This window comes from Staurois parvus, unplaced genomic scaffold, assembly GCF_062004578.1.
Source record: "Staurois parvus isolate SC_StPar_1 unplaced genomic scaffold, SC_StPar_1.0 ptg000105l, whole genome shotgun sequence".
In the NCBI taxonomy this organism is placed as follows: domain Eukaryota; kingdom Metazoa; phylum Chordata; class Amphibia; order Anura; family Ranidae; genus Staurois; species Staurois parvus.
In genome coordinates this window covers 5,335,779-5,357,028 of record NW_028317901.1, presented here as the reverse complement: position 1 = coordinate 5,357,028, position 21,250 = coordinate 5,335,779, and the positions used below count along the sequence as shown (strand labels likewise).

General features: G+C 43.5%; 1 protein-coding gene across 6 annotated transcripts in view; it reads right to left on the bottom strand.

The window, feature by feature from the left end:
• The window catches only part of TLN2 (talin 2), a 307,615-nt gene that overhangs the window by 67,815 nt on the left and 218,550 nt on the right, over window positions 1-21,250 (bottom strand). For all 6 annotated transcript variants that reach the window (XM_089671420.1, XM_089671426.1, XM_089671424.1 and 3 more), the window contains one exon: window positions 2,212-2,420. In XM_089671420.1, coding sequence (XP_089527546.1) covers window positions 2,212-2,420 — 209 coding nt within the window. The remainder of the gene's footprint in view (window positions 1-2,211; window positions 2,421-21,250) is intronic.

The following is a 21,250-nucleotide window of genomic DNA, read 5'->3' as shown; positions in this document are numbered from 1 at the left end:
GGAAGTAGCAGGTACAATTGTTTCCAAGAAAACAATAAGGCCCTCAACTGCCACGGCCTGTATGCACGCTCACAAAGCAAGACTCCACTGCTGAAGAAAAAGCATGTTGAAGTTCGTTTAAAGTTTGCTGCACAACATTTAGACAAGCCTGTGAAATACTGGGAGAATACAGTCTGGTCAGATTAGACCAAAATTGAACTCTTTGGTTGCCATAATACACACCATGTTTGGAGGGCAAATGGCACTGCACATCACCCCAAAAACACCATACCAACAGTGAAGTTTGGAGGTGGGAACATCATGGTGTGGGGCTGATTTTCAGCATACGGTACTGGCAAACTTCATTTCATTGATGGAAGGATGATTGGAAAAATGTACCAAGGCATTCTTGCTGCAGAGGCAGACAATACTTGTAGTTCATCCATAGGAAACTGTGGATGAATGATGTTATTGTGTGGGCGAAACCTTGCATGCCTGTGCACTTTTCTAAAAGAGATAGCAGGTACATTAAGAACCCCTGTCACATTCTGGGAGGGGGGGAGAGGTGGCAGGAGATGGGACATGTTACATGTTCCACCCTAAATATGGGCTCCAAAAGTGAACTTATCCTTTAACCCTTTCCGCAGAATTTTAAAGACTCGTGTACTAGAAGTAGTACCTGCCACTTAACCCGACAAACACACTCAAAGTCAGTCTTCAGAGAAAATGCAAGGGTTAAGAAAATGTCAGTGGCTCTGGAAATTGCTTCAATGCTTACTACCAAAACGGATTCTGGAAAGTGCACAGGAATGAGTTCCATGAGGGCATTTCCAGGCTATTCTTTAAACGTCCAGTGCAGTGCAGCACTCCAAAGGCCATGCTGAGAACAACTGTCCCAGATATCTGCAAATCAGACAGACCAGCTCTAGCAGCAGTGTAGAAAAGAATATTAACTGAAGAAATATATGTTAAACTAGAAAAAAAAAATGATACAAGCAAAAACAGGTTAGTCTTACGCAGCAGACCTGAAGAAAATATTTCCATCTCCTCCTACATGAGCAAAAAACTTGAAGCAGGTAGAGCCTCCAGTTTGTCTGCAAGTGGCAATATAACCTGAAGGTGAATGATTTCCCGTGTCCCTCAATAAATGAAAACGAAGGTCAGGAACTGTAAATCTATATATCTTTAACCACTTCCAGACCGGACACTTTTACCCCTTTCCTGACCAGGGCAATTTTCAGCTTTTAGCGCTATCACACTTTGAATGACAATTGCGCGGTCATGCAACACTGTACCCAAATGAATTTTTTACCATTTTTTTTGAGATAGATAAAGCTTTATTTTGGTGGTATTTATTCACCACTGGGATTTGTATTTTTTTTGCTATGTAAATGAAATGTCCAAAAAATTTGAAAAAAAGTGTTTTTTTTATAAAATTTTGCAAATAAATAATATTTCATCATAAATCTTAGCCAAAATTTATTTATTCCGTTATCTTTTTAGTAAAAAAAAAAATCCAAATTAGTTTATAAGCAAAAATTATAATTTTTAAACATTTTTTTTTTTACATTTTTATTTTATTTTTTTATATTATTATTATTTTTTTTTTTACATACTGTCACCCTAGCAGTACAGTGTCACCATGGTGACACTGTACTACTTGTGAGGGGTGAGGAAGATTTTTTTTTTTTACACTGATTGCTTTTACACCCATATAGGATGTAAAAGCAATCATTTCTCTTTCTCTCTGTGTGCATTCTTGCACTCATTGAGAAGAACTGAGTGAGCTGTGATTGGTCACAGCTTGTCACATGGTACAAGGCTTTTGTGAATAGCCTTGTACCATGTGACCTCTGTGATCATTCACAGATTTCACACGTAGTAAGCAATGATGTCAGAAGTGACATCTTGCTTACTACTTTGCATGTGATCACTGATTGGCCAATCAGTGATCACATGATCGGGACCTCGTACAGAGGTCCCGTCCCACGATCGGTGTTTCACTGTGTCCAGAGGACACAGCGGGCACCGGATCGCAGTGCTGCACGCTCCCAGGGAGTGCGCACAAGCAGGGTGCGGGGAGGCCGTTTATAGACGGCCACCCGACCCTGCAGTGCCACCGTCCGGCCGTTTATATACAACGGCCGGTCGGGAAGTGGTTAAGTTAATGGATGAAAACTAAAGCAGCATACATTACTACTTGTATTTGATTTTCTTTTTATTGTGACTTACTTGGGCCAGCCTTTGCTGGACCTCTGCATCCCCTGGAGCCACAAGAGCTTGCTTCGCTTCCTGGATGAGTTTAGCTGACCCATCCATCACATCTCTGGCTGAGTCCAGCATGTCACTGGCAGCTTGCGGATCACTAGTGGAAGCTGCAACCCCTCTAGCTGCCTGTGCCAAAGTTTTCAAAGCCAGTGCTGTCTCTCTTGCAGCAACACCTATAAAAAAAAACCAAAAACTTAAGTTATTAAACACAAAAGAATAGGTATAAAACCACCATTACTGTAGACAAGTATTTTTGACAATAACAATTGAGGTGGCACTTCAGAACATAGTTATATACACAGTTTAAATATATACATGCTAAGCCTGGCTGTGTTAGTGCAGTATATAAATGCATATCAGAAAATTGGTCTTGAAGAATAAAATCTTTCGGCAGAAAAGGCACTATATATAATAATGTTACCAAAAGTTCACCAGCTTTAAAAAAAAAAAAAAAAAAATTCCCCCTAAAAGTATTATTTTAGTCCTAATTGGAGACTAATGAGCTCTTGATGATTTTTCCTTGCATAATTACAAATCTTATTCCAGTTCTGCAGGGGGATTTGGGTGTTCATGCCCACATACACAAATAAGAAATCCAACAAGGAGTGTGGAACTCCCTCTTAATGGTCAATTCGATGTAAGAAATGAGAAATATATATTTTCAGGTGGTTGAAATTGCTAACTTCTGTCCAAAACATAAATATAAAATTATGAGCAAAATGGCAAAAATAGTGCAGAATATGGGCTGTCAAGTTACACTGCTATTTGTTCTTCCTATCAACAGCATACTAATATAACAGCATAAAAGCATAGTCTGTGCTCACAGACATGCTACCACACTGGACCTATGCCGTCAAGAGAATCTCTTGTATGGCTGTGCCAGGAGCAAGCTGATGTAGTAGGAAGGAATGCTACAGCGTGGGGCCAGGGGCGGACTGACCATTTGGAAACTCTGGCACTGCCCGAGGGCCCGGGGTCAGTAGGGGGCCCCATGATATGCCCCTGGTACCTTTTTCATAGGCTTTGAATTTGGGCAAGGACACAGGGGCCCCATGATCCCCTATTGCCTGGGGGCCCCATGAGTTGTCAGTCCGCCCCTGCGTGGGGCAATACATGAAAGGGGTTCCCAGATGTGTCAAATTCTCTAGTGCTTTTTTTTTTTTTTTTTATATTTCAATGGTTTTTATTAATTTTAAACAGTATAAAACAGAGGCAACAAAACACGCCCACGCAGGGGCTATCAATTGCACTGATAAAAAAGGCAAAATAGAGTAGACAACACTCTAATTCCAGTAAAGCAAAACGTATGCCCACGCAGGGGCTATCAATGGCACATAGGTTACAATAATATCAGTGAGACTCTGACTATCGCAACTAAAGACAGCTGTCCACTGTCACATCAAAACAAACAGAAAAGGAGAGAAGAAGAGCAGAGAAGAAAGGAGAGAAAGAAAAAAAAAAAAAAAAAAAAAACACCAAAGAGCAGGGGTCCACAAGCGCCAATATCAAACTCCATTACCTCCCCACACTGGCCGGGGGGAGCGTGGGAAAGGCGTATTGCAACCACGGTTCCCATATTTTCAAAAATTTATGTTGAGAGTCGTTGCATATACTCGACATCTGTTCGTTGAGCATCATAGTAGTCATACGATCACGCACCCCCTGGAAAAGTACAAACGGACTCTTCCAGGCCTGAGCAATTGTCCTAGTGGCCGATAAAAACAAATAGGAAGCCAACCGCTGCTGACGAGCCAAGAGGCCCGGTATGGGGCAATGAAGCAAAGCATACCGAGCGTCCCGGCGTATGGAGAGATGGAACAAAGTGAAGAGGAGGCCAAACACACGAGACCAAAAACGAACCAACCTGGGGCATGACCACCAGATATGCAGTACATCGCCACGATGGCCACAGCCCCGAAAACATTGATCACTACAGGCTGGGTTAGCCTGGGCCAGACGAGCTGGAACCCAGTACCAACGGAACAATACCTTGTAGGCTGCTTCCAGCATGGTCGTATTAAATGAACATTTAGCTATGAGGGACCAGGCCTTACTCCAGTCCTCCGGATCCACAGTCACTCCCAGGTCGCGTTCCCACTGAACAACATATGAAAGAGAAGTGTGAGACGAGTGTCTGTTCAAAGCTGCGTAAAGAAGGGAGATAAGGCCTGGGGCGCCCGGGCGCTGCTGGCAAAGCCGTTCAAAGGCAGATTTCTGATATGGGAAAGCAGAAGTGGCCCTCAGCGAAAGCAACCAGTGCCGCAATTGAAGGTACCGAAAAAATTCCGCTGGGGGAACATCCCGAGACTCTCGAAGGACATTCCAGGTGGGAAAGGACCGAAAAGTCAAAAAGTGCTGCACCTGTGAGAAACCATGAGCCACCCACCAAGAAAATGCCCTCGGGTGATCTAGACCCGGCGGGAAAAGAGGGTTGTTAACGATTGGAAGCAAAGGCAAAAAGGGTGACATCAGGCCACTGGAATAACGTACCGAGTCCCAGACTTGTAGGCCATGGAGCAACATCGGACTCAGTGCCATAGGGCGCAGGGCAGGGGGAAGCCATAGGAGTGTCGACAGTGCGATAGGGGCACAATTAGGTAGTTCCAGCAGGACCCAGAGAGGAACATCGGAGGAAGCGTGCAACATAGCCAGCGGGGCAATCTGGCTCGCCTGATAATACTTAGTTACATTGGGTACCCCAAGACCACCCTGGAGTCTATGAGCAAAGAGCGTATTTCTAGAGACTCTGGGGTGTTTATTGGCCCAGATAAAACGCATAAACTTCGCCTGAAGCAACCGAAGAAAATGAGGGGGAACCCGCACCGGGAGAGTGCGAAAATAGTATAACAATTTCGGCAAGATGGTCATTTTCACTGAATGAACCCGTCCTATCCAAGACAGGTGCGGAAATTGCCAAGAATGCATAAGAGAAGATAAAGAGCTAAGCAAAGGATAATAATTTGCAGCAAAAAGGGAGTCATAGGTGGGGGTCAAGCGAATGCCCAAGTATTCAAGAGAAGAGGAAGCCCACCGGTAAGGGAAGTGGGATTGTAAGCGCGAAACCACATCTGAAGGCAGAGTAATATTGAGAGCGACGGTTTTATCCAAGTTGATACGTAGACCCGAAATCAAGGAGAAGCGCTCAAGAACCCGTTGCAAGTTAGGAAGCGTCGTCAGAGGATTAGTAAGGGTCAAGAGGGCATCGTCCGCAAAGAGGCTCAGCTTAAACTCCTGTCCCGCGTATGGAACCCCCGATATATTGCAATCGGTCCGGAGCGCTGAAGCCAGTGGCTCAAGCGCCAGGACAAAGAGCGCCGGGGACAGCGGGCAACCCTGCCTCGTCCCTCGCCCAACAGGAAAGGGATCCGAGAAATATCCAGCGTATTTAACGGAGGCCAAAGGAAAGGAATACAAGGCCTGAATCCAAGAGAGAATAGAATCCCCGAAACCCCAACGAGACAGCACAAACCGCAGATATTCCCAGGATAGAGAATCAAAAGCTTTATATATGTCCAAGGACAGTAGGAATCCTGGGATTTTCCGTTGTTGCAGAAAATGTATAAGATGGACCACCTTACGGACGTTATCCCCCGCCTGCCTCCCAGGGACGAACCCTACTTGGTCCCTGTGGACCAGGCTACACAAATATTTATTGATGCGAAAACTAAGGATCTTGCCCAATATCTTCAGATCTTCATTAAGAAGAGAAATGGGCCGGAAGGCTTGCGGTTCCTGGACATCGTCAGTCGTCTTAGGAATCATAGAGATATGTGCCCTAAGTGCGTCCAAAGAGGGTAAGGAGCCCTGTCGTAACTCATTGAAATAGGCCGCTAAAAAGGGCGCCAATAGGGCTGAGAATTTTTTATAATAGAGACCGGAGAAGCCGTCGGGACCTGGGGCCGCGGTGGACCGTAAAGATTTGATCGCTTGGAGCACTTCCGGTACGGTGACACCAGCGTTGAGGGCCGCCTGTGCTGCCTCGGTTAATCCGGGAAGATGGAGGTCTTGAAAGAATGCCTCTGCCTGGGCCACAGGGAAGGGATCTGGGGCAGCATAGAGGCGCGAAAGGAAGTCCAAGAATCGGGAAACAATCTGCTGGGGATTAGAAGTACAGCCACCTGTGGAAAGTCGAAGTCGAATTGGTTTATGGGGTTTCCCCACAGAATTGAGTTTCCTGGCTAGCATGGGACCGGGCTTATTAGCGCATGAATAGAATTTATGTCTGGTCCAACGCAGGGCCCGTTCCGCCTCCGAAGAGGCAAGGAGGTCCAATTCTGTCGCCAGAGCGTCCCGAGCGCGTTTATGGGCCACGGATGGAGATGACTTCCAACGCGCATCCGCAGAGGCCAGGAGAGAATGAAGCTCCAGGAGTCGGCGTTCCCGCTCCCGCTTACGGACCGCAGCCAGCTGTATAACATGACCCCGCACCGTGGCCTTATGCGCTTCCCATAGGGGCACTGCTGAAGAAACCGATCCCGAGTTTTCCGCAAAGTATGTCCGTAAAAAGAATTCTATTTGTTGGCAGGTAGCCTGAGTGGTCAGCAAAGAGTCATTGATGCGCCAATGAAAAGGGCGTCGTTCTGACCCAGAAAGGGCAAGGAGGAGTACCAAAGGATCATGGTCTGACCAGGGTGAGGAGGGAATAGTTATCCGCCGGACCGAGGGGAGCTGCCGGACCTGCATGAATATATGATCAATTCTACAAAAACTGTCATGAGGATTGGAATAGAACGTAAAGTCACGTTCAGTTGGATGAAGTTCCCTCCAGACGTCCGCTAAAATTCTCTAGTGCTTTTAAGAGGGCAAACCTCTGCAATGAGGAGAAACATTGGTAAAAACAATTTGGTGCCAGTACATTTTTCACTTGCTAAAATTAGATAATTCTACTCACAGTCAAATAATTTTCTAGGAGTCTATTGAGGGACCCAGCAAGTCTTTCACTTTTAGGTTATACTGCCACCAAAAAGACAATTGGACAGTGGCAAGCAGTGGCTGGGAAACTTCAGTCAGAGAATACAAATCTGCCTACGAATGGCTCTCATCTCACTGCCAGAACACAAGGCTGTACACTGTATGTAGCTGAAGCTACATATAGTTTATACAGCTTGCCCAGCTGGATTAAATTGTTGAAAATAGTTATTTTGGACCAGCTGGGCCCATACAAACTAGTTAAAGGGACAGTATGCCTGGAGATCAGCTTTGATATTTAAAAAAAAAAAAAAAATTGACGCTCACTTTGTTTCATTTTAACTCAAATGTGCATTTTATTTTCACACACCAGGGATGATCTCCCAACTCTATCCCTCACTTTTATCCCCTTCTACACAACAAACACAACCTCCTTCATATGCACAGAAATGGACCCAAGACCTAGGTCTGAAGATGTATGCGCAAGATTGGACCCAGATTTGGATTGGATCCAGGATTGTCCACTGAGTACCTGGCTATCAACCTCTGTGTTTTGGATGTGTTGCCAGTTAGGAACCTTTTTCCATATATAGTGGACATGACTTATAGCACAGGGCTCTCCAAACTGTGGCCCTTTGCTTGATTTTATCCAGCCCTTGGAATACTGTTCCTCCAACTGACACCAATGACGGGGCACCTTTCTTCCAACTAAAACCATTGATGGGGCATTGTTTCTCCCCCTCATACCAATGATGAGGCACTATTCCTCCCACTAAAATCAATGATGGGGCATTGTTTACTCCCACTGCCACCAGGGCATTTTTTACTCTCACTGGCCACATTCCTGCTCCCTCAAAAACCTGAAGGACTTTAAATTGGCCCTTTGTTTAGAAAGTTGGGAAACCCCTGCTACAGCAAAAAAAAACTTTGGATAAAAATGTTTCAATTGCTCTCTGAACTCTTGGACACCCCAACCCCTCTTTTGGCCCAACATGCACTTTTGAACATTAGACCTCCAGGTCCTGCAAAAAATAAAACTTTACACTCTTCCTATGTCCTAACGGTGACCAAGCAAACAATTGCAACCCAGGGCCCTACCCAAGTCTTAGTAACCGTTAGTTCCCCTCCCCCTTCTATGTTTGTCACTGAAGGCAATATTATCCTTCCACAATGATACAATAGGTTTACATAGCTTTACATTTTGAAGTCTATATTTTCTGTGAAACCTCTACTGTGAGAATCAATAAAACGTATGAATAAAAAAAAACAAAAACTAAAAAAAACAAAAAAAAAAACACAAAACAGCCATCAGACTCTGCATTCATTGGAAACCTCAGAAATGCATTTCTAAAGGTCTGCAAATGCTTGTGTTACACCTTCCCATTTGCCAATCCTTCAGGTAATATCCAGTAGCAATATCCAGTAATATCCTTTTGTCCTCCTCCAGGCTCTTTGAGAACGCTCAAGCTCCAAACCAGCACAGACGGGATTGCAGCTCCAATTCTCCTGGGACTTTGCACCTTTCCTACAGTATATTGGCCAAAAACCTGACACACAGTAATAGATTTTAAAGTAAAAATAAAATCAGCAGAGTGTGACTCCAGTTTATTCAAATCAATGTTATAATGTTCGTTGTACCATGCCTGACACTTTTTGTCCACTGACTTCATTATTAGATGCTCGAATCCATAGTTGGATTCCTGAGCCACCAAACCAGACAACCTGGTCCTCAATGCCAAACAAACTGCTGTGTACAGACACTGAACAGACTTATGGCATTGTAGAGGTCTAGAGTAAAATTGGGCAAAGGGGTCTACCTTAAAGGTGGCTACAATTAGATCCAGAACTTGCATGGAAACGTGGAGAGTTGGACGACACGTGCACCAAAGAGCTAAAGAGTCTGAAGTTTCTCTTGTGGAAGGAAATCTGTTCTGCATTGTGTCCATGAGTCACCCAGATGCTTGAAACGACGAGACAGTCCCAGTGACAATTTCTGAAGGCTCAGGATCCATCCAAGCTACTGTAACATCTGGACAGTCAAAACCATATTGTGTGACAGAGAACGTACCAACTGAGAGGTTATCTAAATAAGTCACAAGAGTGCAGCAGGGCTAATACTGGGGCAAGTACTTTGGTGAACGCTCAAGGTGCAACTGTGAGACCAAAGGGCGGAGCTGCGAACTGGAAGTGCAGGGGTCCCAAAGTAAAGTGTAGGAAACACTGATGTATTGGAAAAACTGGGACTAGAAGTTAGGGGTCTCAGATGTCCAAAGAAGCTTAAACATGATGAAGGGAAGTGATGACTGGCTTGGTGGTTTCAATATGGAATTTCTCAGCTCAATTTAGGATTCAGTGCTTTTAGGTCCAAGATGGGGGGAACTCACCCTTAGGATTTGGGAACAAGTTGAGTAAAACTGCTGAAATGGTCCTGCCACAAGAATTAATGCGATGACATGATGATATAGAAGACCCAAGAGGGCTTGATGGGGAGCTCCTAATTTAATAAAATGGCGGGCGCCGTTTATGAACGGCAACCCGACCCTGCACCGCTCCCGTCCGGCCGAACAGGAGGTGGTTAAACTAGAAATATGGGAAACAGGTGCCTACAGAGAGTACATGTGTGTGGGTAGTGGTTGGTTTTGTGGGGGCAGGGGGAATATCATCAGTAGTCCAAACCAAAATGCAGCAAAATATTTAGACAGGAGCCTTAAAATATAGCTGCCAGGAGGAGTACTTACTATGGGGGGCTTTGATGAACCAGCAATGAAAAGGACAAGAGTGAAGTGAAGAGTGAACAAGAGTGAAGAAACAGAGGTGGAGTGCCAGCCAGCTAAAGCCGGCCATGCGAATTCCTACCTAATTTTCTGTTGAAAATTGTAACTAAGAATTTTAGTTGGAAATTTACACCATTAGTGGGCCGCAGCAAAGGCTGTTTTAAGTGCGGCAATCAAATTTGAGTGATCACGCATGATGGAAATGTTTGAAAAACTAAGAATTTATAATCAATGATGGGAGAATCATGTGAGAAATATCACTGAAGAAAAAAAAAAAAGGAGCATGAGCTGTGACCTTGAAAAAAAAGATTCCCAGCCACGAAAATTATTTTCTGTACATGAGGTGAAATATAAGGCTTGGTTGGTTGAGTTTTGAAATCAATGGTGGCACCACTGGATTACAAAACACAAGATGTCTAATTTTCTTAAGAAAATTTGTTCGCAATTCGACCCATGTATGGCCTGCATAAGAAGAAAGAGAAGTAGGTGTTGTGCCCGCCCAGGAACCGAATAAAGCCATTATAGCGAGCGCAAGGAGTGTACAACGTTCAGTTTGTGTTCATAAACAAGCTTGAGTGACCAATTCAGAAAGTGTACCATTCAGTATCGAGGCAAGTGTCTCATTAATCATGGAGCACATCACCCTATGTTTCACCTTTAAAGTAGGTTTGGCTATGGTTTGTTGTGTGGCTAAAAAGAGAATTATTATTTTAGTTATTAATAATTATTTTCGTTTTTATTAGTTTTCTTTTGTCTGACAAAGTCAGAGATTGGTCAGTTGGAAGTCAAGTCTCTTATGGGTTGTGAACCAGATGGGAGATAGAAGAGCTGTGTAGAAGAGAGGAATTATGCCCGCTAACATTTGATTTGGGGCAAGCATATCAGGCAGCCAGAGCATCGACAGGTATAGATTTAAAAAAAAAAAAAAAAATTAAGTGATATCTGAAGAGCTGTATTTGGGGGATCATTTGGGGGATCATTTAGGGTTTCTGAAGGTGTGGAAATGACTTGATATCACCCAATGAGACATCATAGATCTATCTGATGCCCTTCAAGGACCAGTAGCTGTAGAGGGCTCTTTTAGGCTGGGAGGAATGAAGGAATGTGAAGGATGTCCAATAACAGAAAGTGTGGGAAGATTAAAGTGATATTAAAGGCAGGTTGTTTTTTTGTTTAAAGCTCTGTGCACACTGGCATTTAAGCTCCTAGAAGCCATTCTGAGCATTTGTTTCTGTACCTAGGAGCTAATATTGTAATCCTGTATGTCCATGCGCATTTTATGCTAGAAGCATTTTTCAAGCAAGCTTCAGCACTTAGGAACAGAAAAAAAATTTGTTTTTGTAAAGTTTTCAGAGCATTTTCCCAGCAGAAAAACGTTGATCACTCCTAACAACTTTTTTTCGAGCAATTTTTTTTCCTCATGTGCTGTAAAAATGCTAATAAAATGCAAATGCTACTAAGTGCTACTACAAGCAGGTACAAAAACGTTAGCGTTTTTCATCCAGTTTTTGTCTAGCGTTTTTCATCCAGTTTTTGTCTAGCGTTTTTTGAGCTTATAAAAAACACTAGTGTGCATGGAGCCTAAAAATAAACATTTCATACCTGCTCTGTGCAGTGGTTTTGCACAGGGCAGCCCTGATCCTCCTCATCTTGGGTCCCCCACTGGTGCTCCTGGCCCCTCCCTCTAGCTCCCATAGTAAGCAGCTTCCTATGGGAGCACCTGAGCAGGCTCGCTGCTGAGCGGCTACTCTGTGTCCATTCACACACACAGTGTGGCTTCATGCATAGAAAGCATGAAGACGAAAAACCTTGAGACTTTACAAACACTTTAAGATATCAGAGTATTTGACATTACTTCAGAGATTGCTCTAGGGTGGGTCCAAATTAGTTTGTAGACAGGGATCGGGGAGCTGTTCTCAAAATTTAGGTAAATTCATATGGGAAGCTCAAAGGTAGCATGAGGAGACATTAAAGCGTTACTAAACCCACAACAGTAAAATCAGTCTTTATATGCAGTAAAGAATGCTCATTATTACTCACTATGGAACCTAAAGGGATTAATCCTCTGCATTGTGTAAAAAGACAGTTTGATCCTGACTTCTCTGCCCCTCTTGTTGAAATGATCACCTGATACAGACTGAACCCGTGGTCACATGCACAGTTTGGTGTGTATTGCTAGAAAGGTTTTTTTTTTTTTTTTTTTCTTGGGAGGGAGCATGTGATCAGCACAGCGCCAATCAGCACTGTCCGTACAGAGGGTCAGAGGTTTCTGCATCCTCCTAGAGCAGGAAGAAAACTCCTCTTACAAGCTTTAACCAGTGCTCTGCTTAAACTATTCTAACTATTCTATGCTGATGAGAAAATGTATTTAGCAGTTTATATTTACTAAAATAATTGCACTTCCATGTTCTGTGTAATGTGGGAGACCAGATATAGTGAATGCAAGGTCCTGGGTTTAGTAACACTTTAAGGGTACTATCTGTTCTGCTGTATAGTACTTCCCTAGATTATGAATGCTACGTCTGCCAGACAATTTACGGCATTATAAAACAAGGACTGCCAAGTCTGTTTTCGTGTGCCCCAAATGAATTTTAGAATTTTCCTCTATTCAATTTGGAATACATGGTTGGACATGGGAATCAAGTAAACCCTTATGTACTAGAGAAAACTTGGAGAGGAAAGACATTTTGATGGCATGTAATCTGCCAACCACAAGTGGGGGTCAGAGTGCCAGGTGGTTAAGAGGCATGGAGAGCTCCTTGAATAGGGGTGGGTATATTGACGTATTGTATATAAGGCGTCAAAAGGAAGGAGAGGTGGTTACCCAAATAGGGTGTCCATTCTTTTTCCATGAAAAAACTCCGGTTCATAAACAAGTTCGAGTACAAGTACCGATAATTTTTCTCAAGTACTAGCTGATACCGAATATCGATATCTATTTTAGTGTCATGTGACAGTTTACTTTTTTTCTTAGACTAATGAAAAATGATTACTGTTTCTTTGTAATTATTAGGAACTTCAACTCAAAAGACATTATATTTGCTTGTCACAAAGTTGTGAAAGCTCACATTTCACAGAACATGTTTATAAATAATTAACCCCTTAGTGACAGAGTAAAACAAATCTTAATACAGTAAGTCCCCGACTTACGAACATTCGAGTTGCGAACTTTCACAGATATGAATGGACCTCACATTAAGAACATTCGTAGATGCGAACAAAGCGCCGGAAGTAGCTCACGTGTCTGCAGGACATTGTCACAGCTATGCTGCTGTGTGCTTACTGTACAGTACAGTGTAATAGTGTACTGTACAGAGCCCAGGAGGTCTGGAAACAAGAGGAAAAGCAATGGTGATGTGGAAGGGACTGCTAGGAAGCGCAAAGCAATAACCATGGAAACAAAAGTGAAAATAATTGAGAAATTGGACTGAGGAAAAAAGATGGTAGATATCGCTCGTTCTTAAACATGAATTGTTCAACCATTGGCACAATTCTACAGAACAAGACCAAGATCATGAAACGTGAATTCCGCTGTGCCTATGAAATCAATAATATCCAAAAATCATGGTAAAGTGAGAGAGGAGATGGAGAAACTTTTCAGTGTGTGGATGAAGGATCAGCGTAGAGTCCCACTCAGCTTGATGCTTATTCAAGAAAAAGTTAAAAGCCGGTTTGAAGACTTGAAGAAAAAAAAAAAAAGGTGAACAGTGTGCATCTTTTACTGTCAGCCATGGATGGTTTAACAGATTCAAGGCTAGAGCCAACCTTCACAATATAAAAGTGGAAGTGGTGAGGCTGCGAGTGCAGATACCATAGCTGCCCAAGAATTTCCAGCAACACTTAGAGAAATTATTGATGAAGGTGCTTATTTATCCCAACAGGTTTTTAATCTCAATGAGACAGGACTTTACTAAAAGAGGATGCCAGATCAAAAAGTTACATCAGTATAGAGGAAAAGGTGATACCAGTCTTCAAAGCAGCAAAGGACAGACTTACTCTGTTGTTTGGTGGCAATGCTTCCGGTGATATGAAACTAAAGGCTCTCTTAGTTTACCATTCAGAGAACCCAAGAGTCTTCAAAAACATAGCCAAGGGTCTCTACCTGTTGTGTGGAAGAGTAACTCCAAAGCCTGGGTTACATAGGCCATTTTCCAGGACTGGTTTTTCCACCACTTTATCCCAGAGATAGAGAAATATTTTTTGGAGAAAGATATCCCATTCAACATTCTTTTGCTGCTTGACAATGCACCAGGTTACCCCCAATTCATGGATGACTTTCATCCCAAACATCAAAGTAGTGCATCTGCCACTGAATACTACGGTGCTCACCCAACCTATGGACCAATAAGTTATTGCGACTTTCAAGAAATATTATTTACGTCACACTTTTTCTCAGGCAGTAAAGGCTATTGATGAAACAGGAAAAACCTTGCGACAATTTTGGAAGGACTATAACATCTACAAGGCCATAAGAACATAAACTTTGCTTGGCGTGAGGTTTCGGCTGTCACCATGAATGGGGTTTGGAAGAACCTTTGCCCGCAGTTTGTTCATGAAGTTCATGGACTTGAGAAGATGGGTAAAAAGTTCAAAGAGGTCTTCAACAACTTAGTGACTCTTAGCACGAAGCTGGAGCTAGATCTGCAAGAGGACGACTTAATTGAACTCCTTGCTGTGCAACATGAGGAGTTTACTAATGAGAACCTAATGGAATTAGAGGCCCAGCGAAAAGATGAAGAGAGCCAAGTGGAAGATGTAACTGAAGAACCAAAGAGATTCACAACACAGGAAATGGCAAGGGGATTTTCTTTACTTGACGAGGAAGTTAGTTTTTGAGGCACAGGACCCCAACGTAGAACGATACACAAAGGTTGCAGCAGCCATTCAGAATGCCATCCAGTGCTACAGAATCATCTAAGATGAGAAAAAAACAGCTACTACTCAGACATCACTGGATCATTTTTTTCCAGAGGGTAGACAGAATTGAATCCATCAAAAAACCTGTGTCATCAACATCAGGTGTGAGTGAAATTCCATCTTGCCCTCCATCTCCTATTGTTGATGATCCTTCAGCTCCATCAACATCAGGTATAGGCCAAATTCCATCTTGCCCTCCATCTCCTATTGCTGATGATCCTTCAGCTCCAAAACCTCCCACCTACCCTCCCTCCTCCAGTTAGTAACTCTCTTCCACTATATGCAAGTTATGGTACTGTACCACCATTTTAAGGTACAGTAACTGAGCAAAAATAGTTTTACAGTAGTACTGTACCACCATTTTAAGGTACAATAACTGTACCACCATTTTAAGAAAACTGTAAAAGTAAAAATAGTTTATTTACAGTATTTTTGTGTTTGTTTTTTATGCTTTACATTGTATATTTGTGTCAAAGGTGTACAAGACTCACTTTGCCGGACTTACGAACAAATCCGATTTACTAACGTTCTCCCAGAATGGAACTCGTTCGTAAGTCGGGAACCTTCTGTTCATGAACACAATTTTGCAACTTTGATGTGTTTGTAAAACCGTACATATCATCGCAACTAGTTTGTGTACCCAGGTGGAATATACCTCGTTTTTCAGGACAAATTGGGCTATTGGTGGTAAATGGTACCAGATATCGCCTGATAAAAAAAAAAAAAAATTAAAGTAGGAGGAAAACTGGCCCAAAATAGCACAAAAAAAAAAAAAATTTTAACATTGGCTGTATATTTCTTGCAACTACCATAACCTACCACCAAGGAACAACCCAAAATAAAATCTGCTCCTAACGATCGCAGAGATACCACATATATGTTTGGAGGAGTTGTTTGTATCTGAGAGTGCTTGATCAGGCTCCTGAATGTCTGCAGAGATGTGTAGAGTGACCGCCTGACAACCTGTCAGCATACCGACGGAAGAACTGATGCGATCCATGTATGTAGTCCCAGCAAAGCAGATCCACTGCCCAAAGTCCCGCAGCTGCAGACCCACAATATTATCTCTCTTGAGGAGAACAGCATTCTCCCTGTGTCCAGTTCTGTATCACGCCAAAAGAGAAAGCCCTCCCCTTGCAATAGAATATATCTGCTCTCCCAGAATCCTTGTGGTTCACTAGCTCTCTGGTATGGGTAGTTCAGTCAACCCTCAGGAATACAGTATTCACTGGCTGTAGGACTACAGGGCCCAAGATCCTCTGTGCCAGGAAAAACCAGAGTAAGACTGACCAGTAACTTCTATTCTGAGTCTTCCAGGACAGCCCCCTTGAGACGTAGAGCTCCTCCCTCTGGCAAGAAAGCACAGCATTTCAAAAGGCGGACCTCCAGGCCTCCCTCTTCAGCTTTACTCAAGAGCCACAGGAAGACTCTGGAAGACATAACCATTTATGCATAAACATACATTACTGTACATACTTAGGGTGGGAAATCCCAGCTGTCCTGGAAGACTCATAGAAAAGGAGTTACCGATAAGTCTAACTCTGGTTTTCTCAAAACATCTTCCAGGACAGCCCCCTTGAGACAATAATCAGGAACCTACCCATTAAGGCGCGGCTACTACCTGGAGGACTTTGCGGCCAAATGCCTGATCCTCGCTAGAACAAAGATCCAGGCAATAATGCTTCACAAAAGGTAAAAAAAGCTGGACCAGGGGCCCGTCTTACAGATCTGTTCTGGCGAGGCAACGGCTCTCCCTGCCCAGGATGGTGACACAGATCTGGTAGAGTGCGCATTAACAAATGGGGGCGGAACTTCTAATAAATTATATGATTCCGCAATAGCCATCTTAATCAATTTATCTATTGTGGACTTGGAAGCCTTGGAACCTTTCTGTGCTCCTGCAAAAAGGACAAAAGGAGAGTCTGAATTCTCTGGATCTCCCAAGATAAACCAAAAGGCTTCTTCTAACATCCAATAAACTTAATCTTTCCTCCTCCTTGCTTGCGGAAGCAGAACAGAAGGTTGGCAAAATTATATCCTGAGTCCTATGAAAGGAGGAAACCTTGGGAAGAAACCCAGGATCTGTTTTGAGCACAATTCTATCCTCTAAAACTGTCTAATAGGGCTCCCTAATAGAAAAAAAAAAACTTAATTGAAGATTTCTTCAGAGGTTCAAAGGGACAAAGGACCAAAGCTCTTAGAACCAAAGACAGATCTCAAACTGGACAGGACCTGACTGCACCGACCTAGATTTGGAAAGAGCCCTGAAAAAATCTGTTATAAAGGGATCCTGCTGAAGGAAAACACTGAGGGCAGAGGCCTGTACCTTTAAAGTAATAACCAAAAGGCCTTGCTTTGCCCCATGCTAGAAGAAATCCAACACCGCCGGGATATCCGGAGGGCTCCGACCATTCTCCAGCAACCAGGAGTTTAATTTTTTCCAGACATTAGTATAAATAGCTCTGGTAACCGGTTTGTCCACTAAAGCCCTTATTACTCTGTCAGAAAACCCCTTGAGTGTTTATGATTTGTTCTTCAGTAGCCATGCTGCCAACCTCAAGGTTCTGACTTGAGGGTGTAGCACCGGACCATGAGATACCAGATCTTCCCTCTCTGGAATAGGGAACGTGGGAACAGAGGCCAGGCTCCACAGCAGAGAAATCTACACCTTCTTCAGCCAAAATGGTACCACCAGAATGAGGTTTGTCCTTTCTAACAGAAACTTCTGCAGAACTACTGGGATCAGCATCACTGGAGGAAATGCATAACAGAGACTGAAGTTCCACATACTCGTGAAAGCATCCACACCCAGCGCCTGATCACGCAGATTTAGGGAGAAGCATCGGCTGACTTTCCTGTTTTCCTGGGAAGCAAAGAGATCGACCCCTGGCATTCCCCTACCTGAGAGTGATAGTCGCAAACACTTCGTGGTTGAGAGACCATTCGTCGTGTTAAACTGGGTGTCGACTTAGGAAGTCTGCTAGGGAATTCTGTGCTCCTTTCAGATGGATGGCAGATATTGAAAGTTTTGCTCACCCCAAGATAGAATACCGTCCGCAATTGCTTGAAGAGGAGGGCTAATCAACAGTACCATTCCAATTATAACTCCACCAACCCAACTCAACGTAAATTTAAAGACAATAAGGGTAAAAAACATCCCCCTCCTAATAACCCTCCCCAAAGGAGGAAACAGACCAACCCCCAGAACAACTACCAGAATCATCATATTCCTCAAAACTCTGCTCCCAAAAACTCTTACCAACCTCAATATCCCAGACAGCCTTTTTTAGAGGAGGGTTACTCAAGAAAAAGGAGAGGCACGGGAGAGGAAAGAGAGGGGGAAGAAGGGCAAATAGACACCCCAAAAAAGAGGAAAATGTAGCAGGTAGGGGTATCTTCAATTTGAGTGATACACATCTAACTGATAACGAATTATCTCTCCTTGACAAAGGACTCAAATATGCGCCTGCAAAGAGGTTAAATAAATTTGACACATACATTGATGTGCACAAATTTGCAATGGTCTTTAAAACGATACTTTAATAACCCAATTATAAGTAATACTGGTTCTAACAGCTTTGTGCATTCAAACCTACGGAATGCATCTACCTATAATCCACCACCTCAAACACAGTCCTGTGTTAATCTTTTCAGAGATAAGGTCCTAAAAGATCTGAGAAATATCCCTGTGAAGAAATCATATAAAGGAATAGGTGATAATATGGCGATCAAGTCTTTGCTTGAAAGAAAAGACCTGGTTGTCAGACCAGCCGATAAGGGGGGTGGTGTGGTGGTCCTCAACAAGACAATACATCACTGAGGTTAACAATACTCTTAGTGATAATGCCACATATAAGCCCCTTTTACGTGATCCAATGTCTGGCTATAAGAAGGAGCTTAAGAGGATTATCACTAAAGGTTATGATTTAAATATCTTAAACAAGAAAGAGAAAGCATTTTTGTGCCCCTTGGCACCTAAATTGCCTATATTATACATCTTACCTAAGATACACCTATACCCACCGGGCCGTCTGATTATCAGTGGGATCGGATCCCTTAGCTCTAAGATAGGGGAATATATAGACTACTATCTACAACCATTGGTGGTGCAGACTCCATCCTATCTTCACGATACAAAACAGGTGTAAAATCTAATCAGCACCTTAAACACATCATCTAATACCTGGTTACCGCCGATGTAGCCTCTCTCTACACTAACATTAACCATCTTGATGGCATGGAGGCTGTAGATTTCTATCTCACTAACCATAGCACTTTACCCGTGGCACAAAAACACTTTATATTGGAGTTACTTGAATTTGCAACGGACCACAACTATTTTTGGTTTAACCAGTCATATTACTTGCAAATCAAAGGAGTTGCAATGGGGGCCAAGTTTGCCCCCAGCCTGGCAAATCTCTTCATGTCTCGATGGGAAGAGGACCTCATTTACGCTAGAGACTGGCCCGAATTAGTTATGTATAAGAGGTACATTGATGACATTATTCTCCTTTGGAATGGTGAGGAAGAATCTTTGGTCAACTTTTTTACTAGCCTTAACCACTTGCCTACCAGGCACTTATACCCCCTTATTTACCAGGCCAATTTTCAGCTTTCAGCGCTGCCGCACTTTGATTGACAATTGCGTGGTCATGCAACATTGTACCCATATGAAATTTTGATCATTTTTTCTCACAAATAGAGCTTTCTTTTGGTGGTATTTAATCGCCACTGGGCGTTTTACTTTTTGCGCTATAAATTAAAAAAGTGCAAAAAATTTGAAAAAAAAAAAAAAAGTTTCTTTGTTTCTATTATAAAATTTTTCAAACAGGTATTTTTTCTCCTTCACTGATGTACATTGATGAGGCAGCACTGATGGGCACTGATAGGCGGCACTGATAGGCAGCACTAAAGGGCACTGATAGGCAGTACTAATGAGGTGGCACGGATAGGCGGCACTGATAAACAGCACTAATGAGGTGTCACGGATAGGCGGCACTAATATGCAGCACTGATAGGCGGCACTGATAGGTGGCACTGATGATGGGTACTGATAGACGGCACTAACTGGCATCACTGCTGGGCACTGACTGGCGGCACTGACTGGCACAACCCCTGGGCACTGACTGGTGGCACTGACTGGCAGCACTGCTGGGTTGCACTGGTGGGTGGCACTGGTGGGCAGCACAGGTGGGTGGGCACAGGTGGGTGGGCACAGGTGGGTGGGCACAGGTGGGTGGGCACAGGTGGGTGGCACTTCTGGGCACAGGTGTGTGACACTGCAGAGTGGCACAGGTGGGTGCACTGCTGGGCACAGGTGGGCGGAGCTAGTGGGCGCACTGCTGGGCACAGGTGGGCGGAACTTGCGGGTGGCATTGCTGGGCACCAATCATCAGGGCACTGATCATCAGTGTCCTGATGATCGGTGCTGATCCCCGCTCTGACAACTGCCGGTTCTTTCCTCACGATCTGACAGCGTGAGGAAAGTGCAGCCGAGAACCGGCACTTGCATTTCCCTGTGATCAGCGTGTCATTGGACACCGCTGATCACGTGGTAAAAGGCCGGTATGATTGGCCTTTTACCACATCACGTGATCAGCTGAGTCCGTAGGACACAGCGATCACGGAGATTGCCTGGGGCGCGCAGGAGAGCGCGTTCTGGGAGGACGTCATATGACGTCCACTCAGAACTGGCCGGCCGCAGTTTAGCCGTCATTCGGCTATCTGCGGTCGGCAACTAGTTAATAACAATAAGCTCAATATCAGTCTCACGTTTACATACAGTCAATCCGAAATCAATTTTTTAGATCTTACACTTATCAATTTTAATGGTAAAATAGTCACAAAATCGTTTAAAAGTACAGATAGGAATAGTTACATTCCAGCCAGTAGTTGCCATCACCCTAACTGGTTGAGGAACATTCCGAAAGGTCAGTTTACACGTATCCGACGCAACTGTACAGATGTGGAGACCTATCTCGATCAGGATTTGATACTGAAGAAAAGGTTTTTAGAAAAGGGATACAAGGAAGACAGTCTTGACAACACTATACAGATGATTGCTCAATGTGACAGAGATAACATGTTATCTGACAGACCAACTGAATCAAAAGTCTGCCCCTTTGTCACAACCTTTTCTACGCAATTCAGACAGATTGGGGGTATTATAAAGAAAAATTGGAATTTACTGAAACTGGACCGCACACTGTCTAAAATTTTGCCTGAAAAACCGGAGATCATTTTCCGGAAAGCGACAGCAATCAGGCATCAAATAACACCGAATGTAGTGAACCGCCCTATTGGCACTACATTCTTTGATGAGTTAAAAGGGTTTTTTCCGTGTAATAAGTGTGTCATTTGTAAATATAATGGCATTAGGAAACGGAGAATTAACACATTTGAAT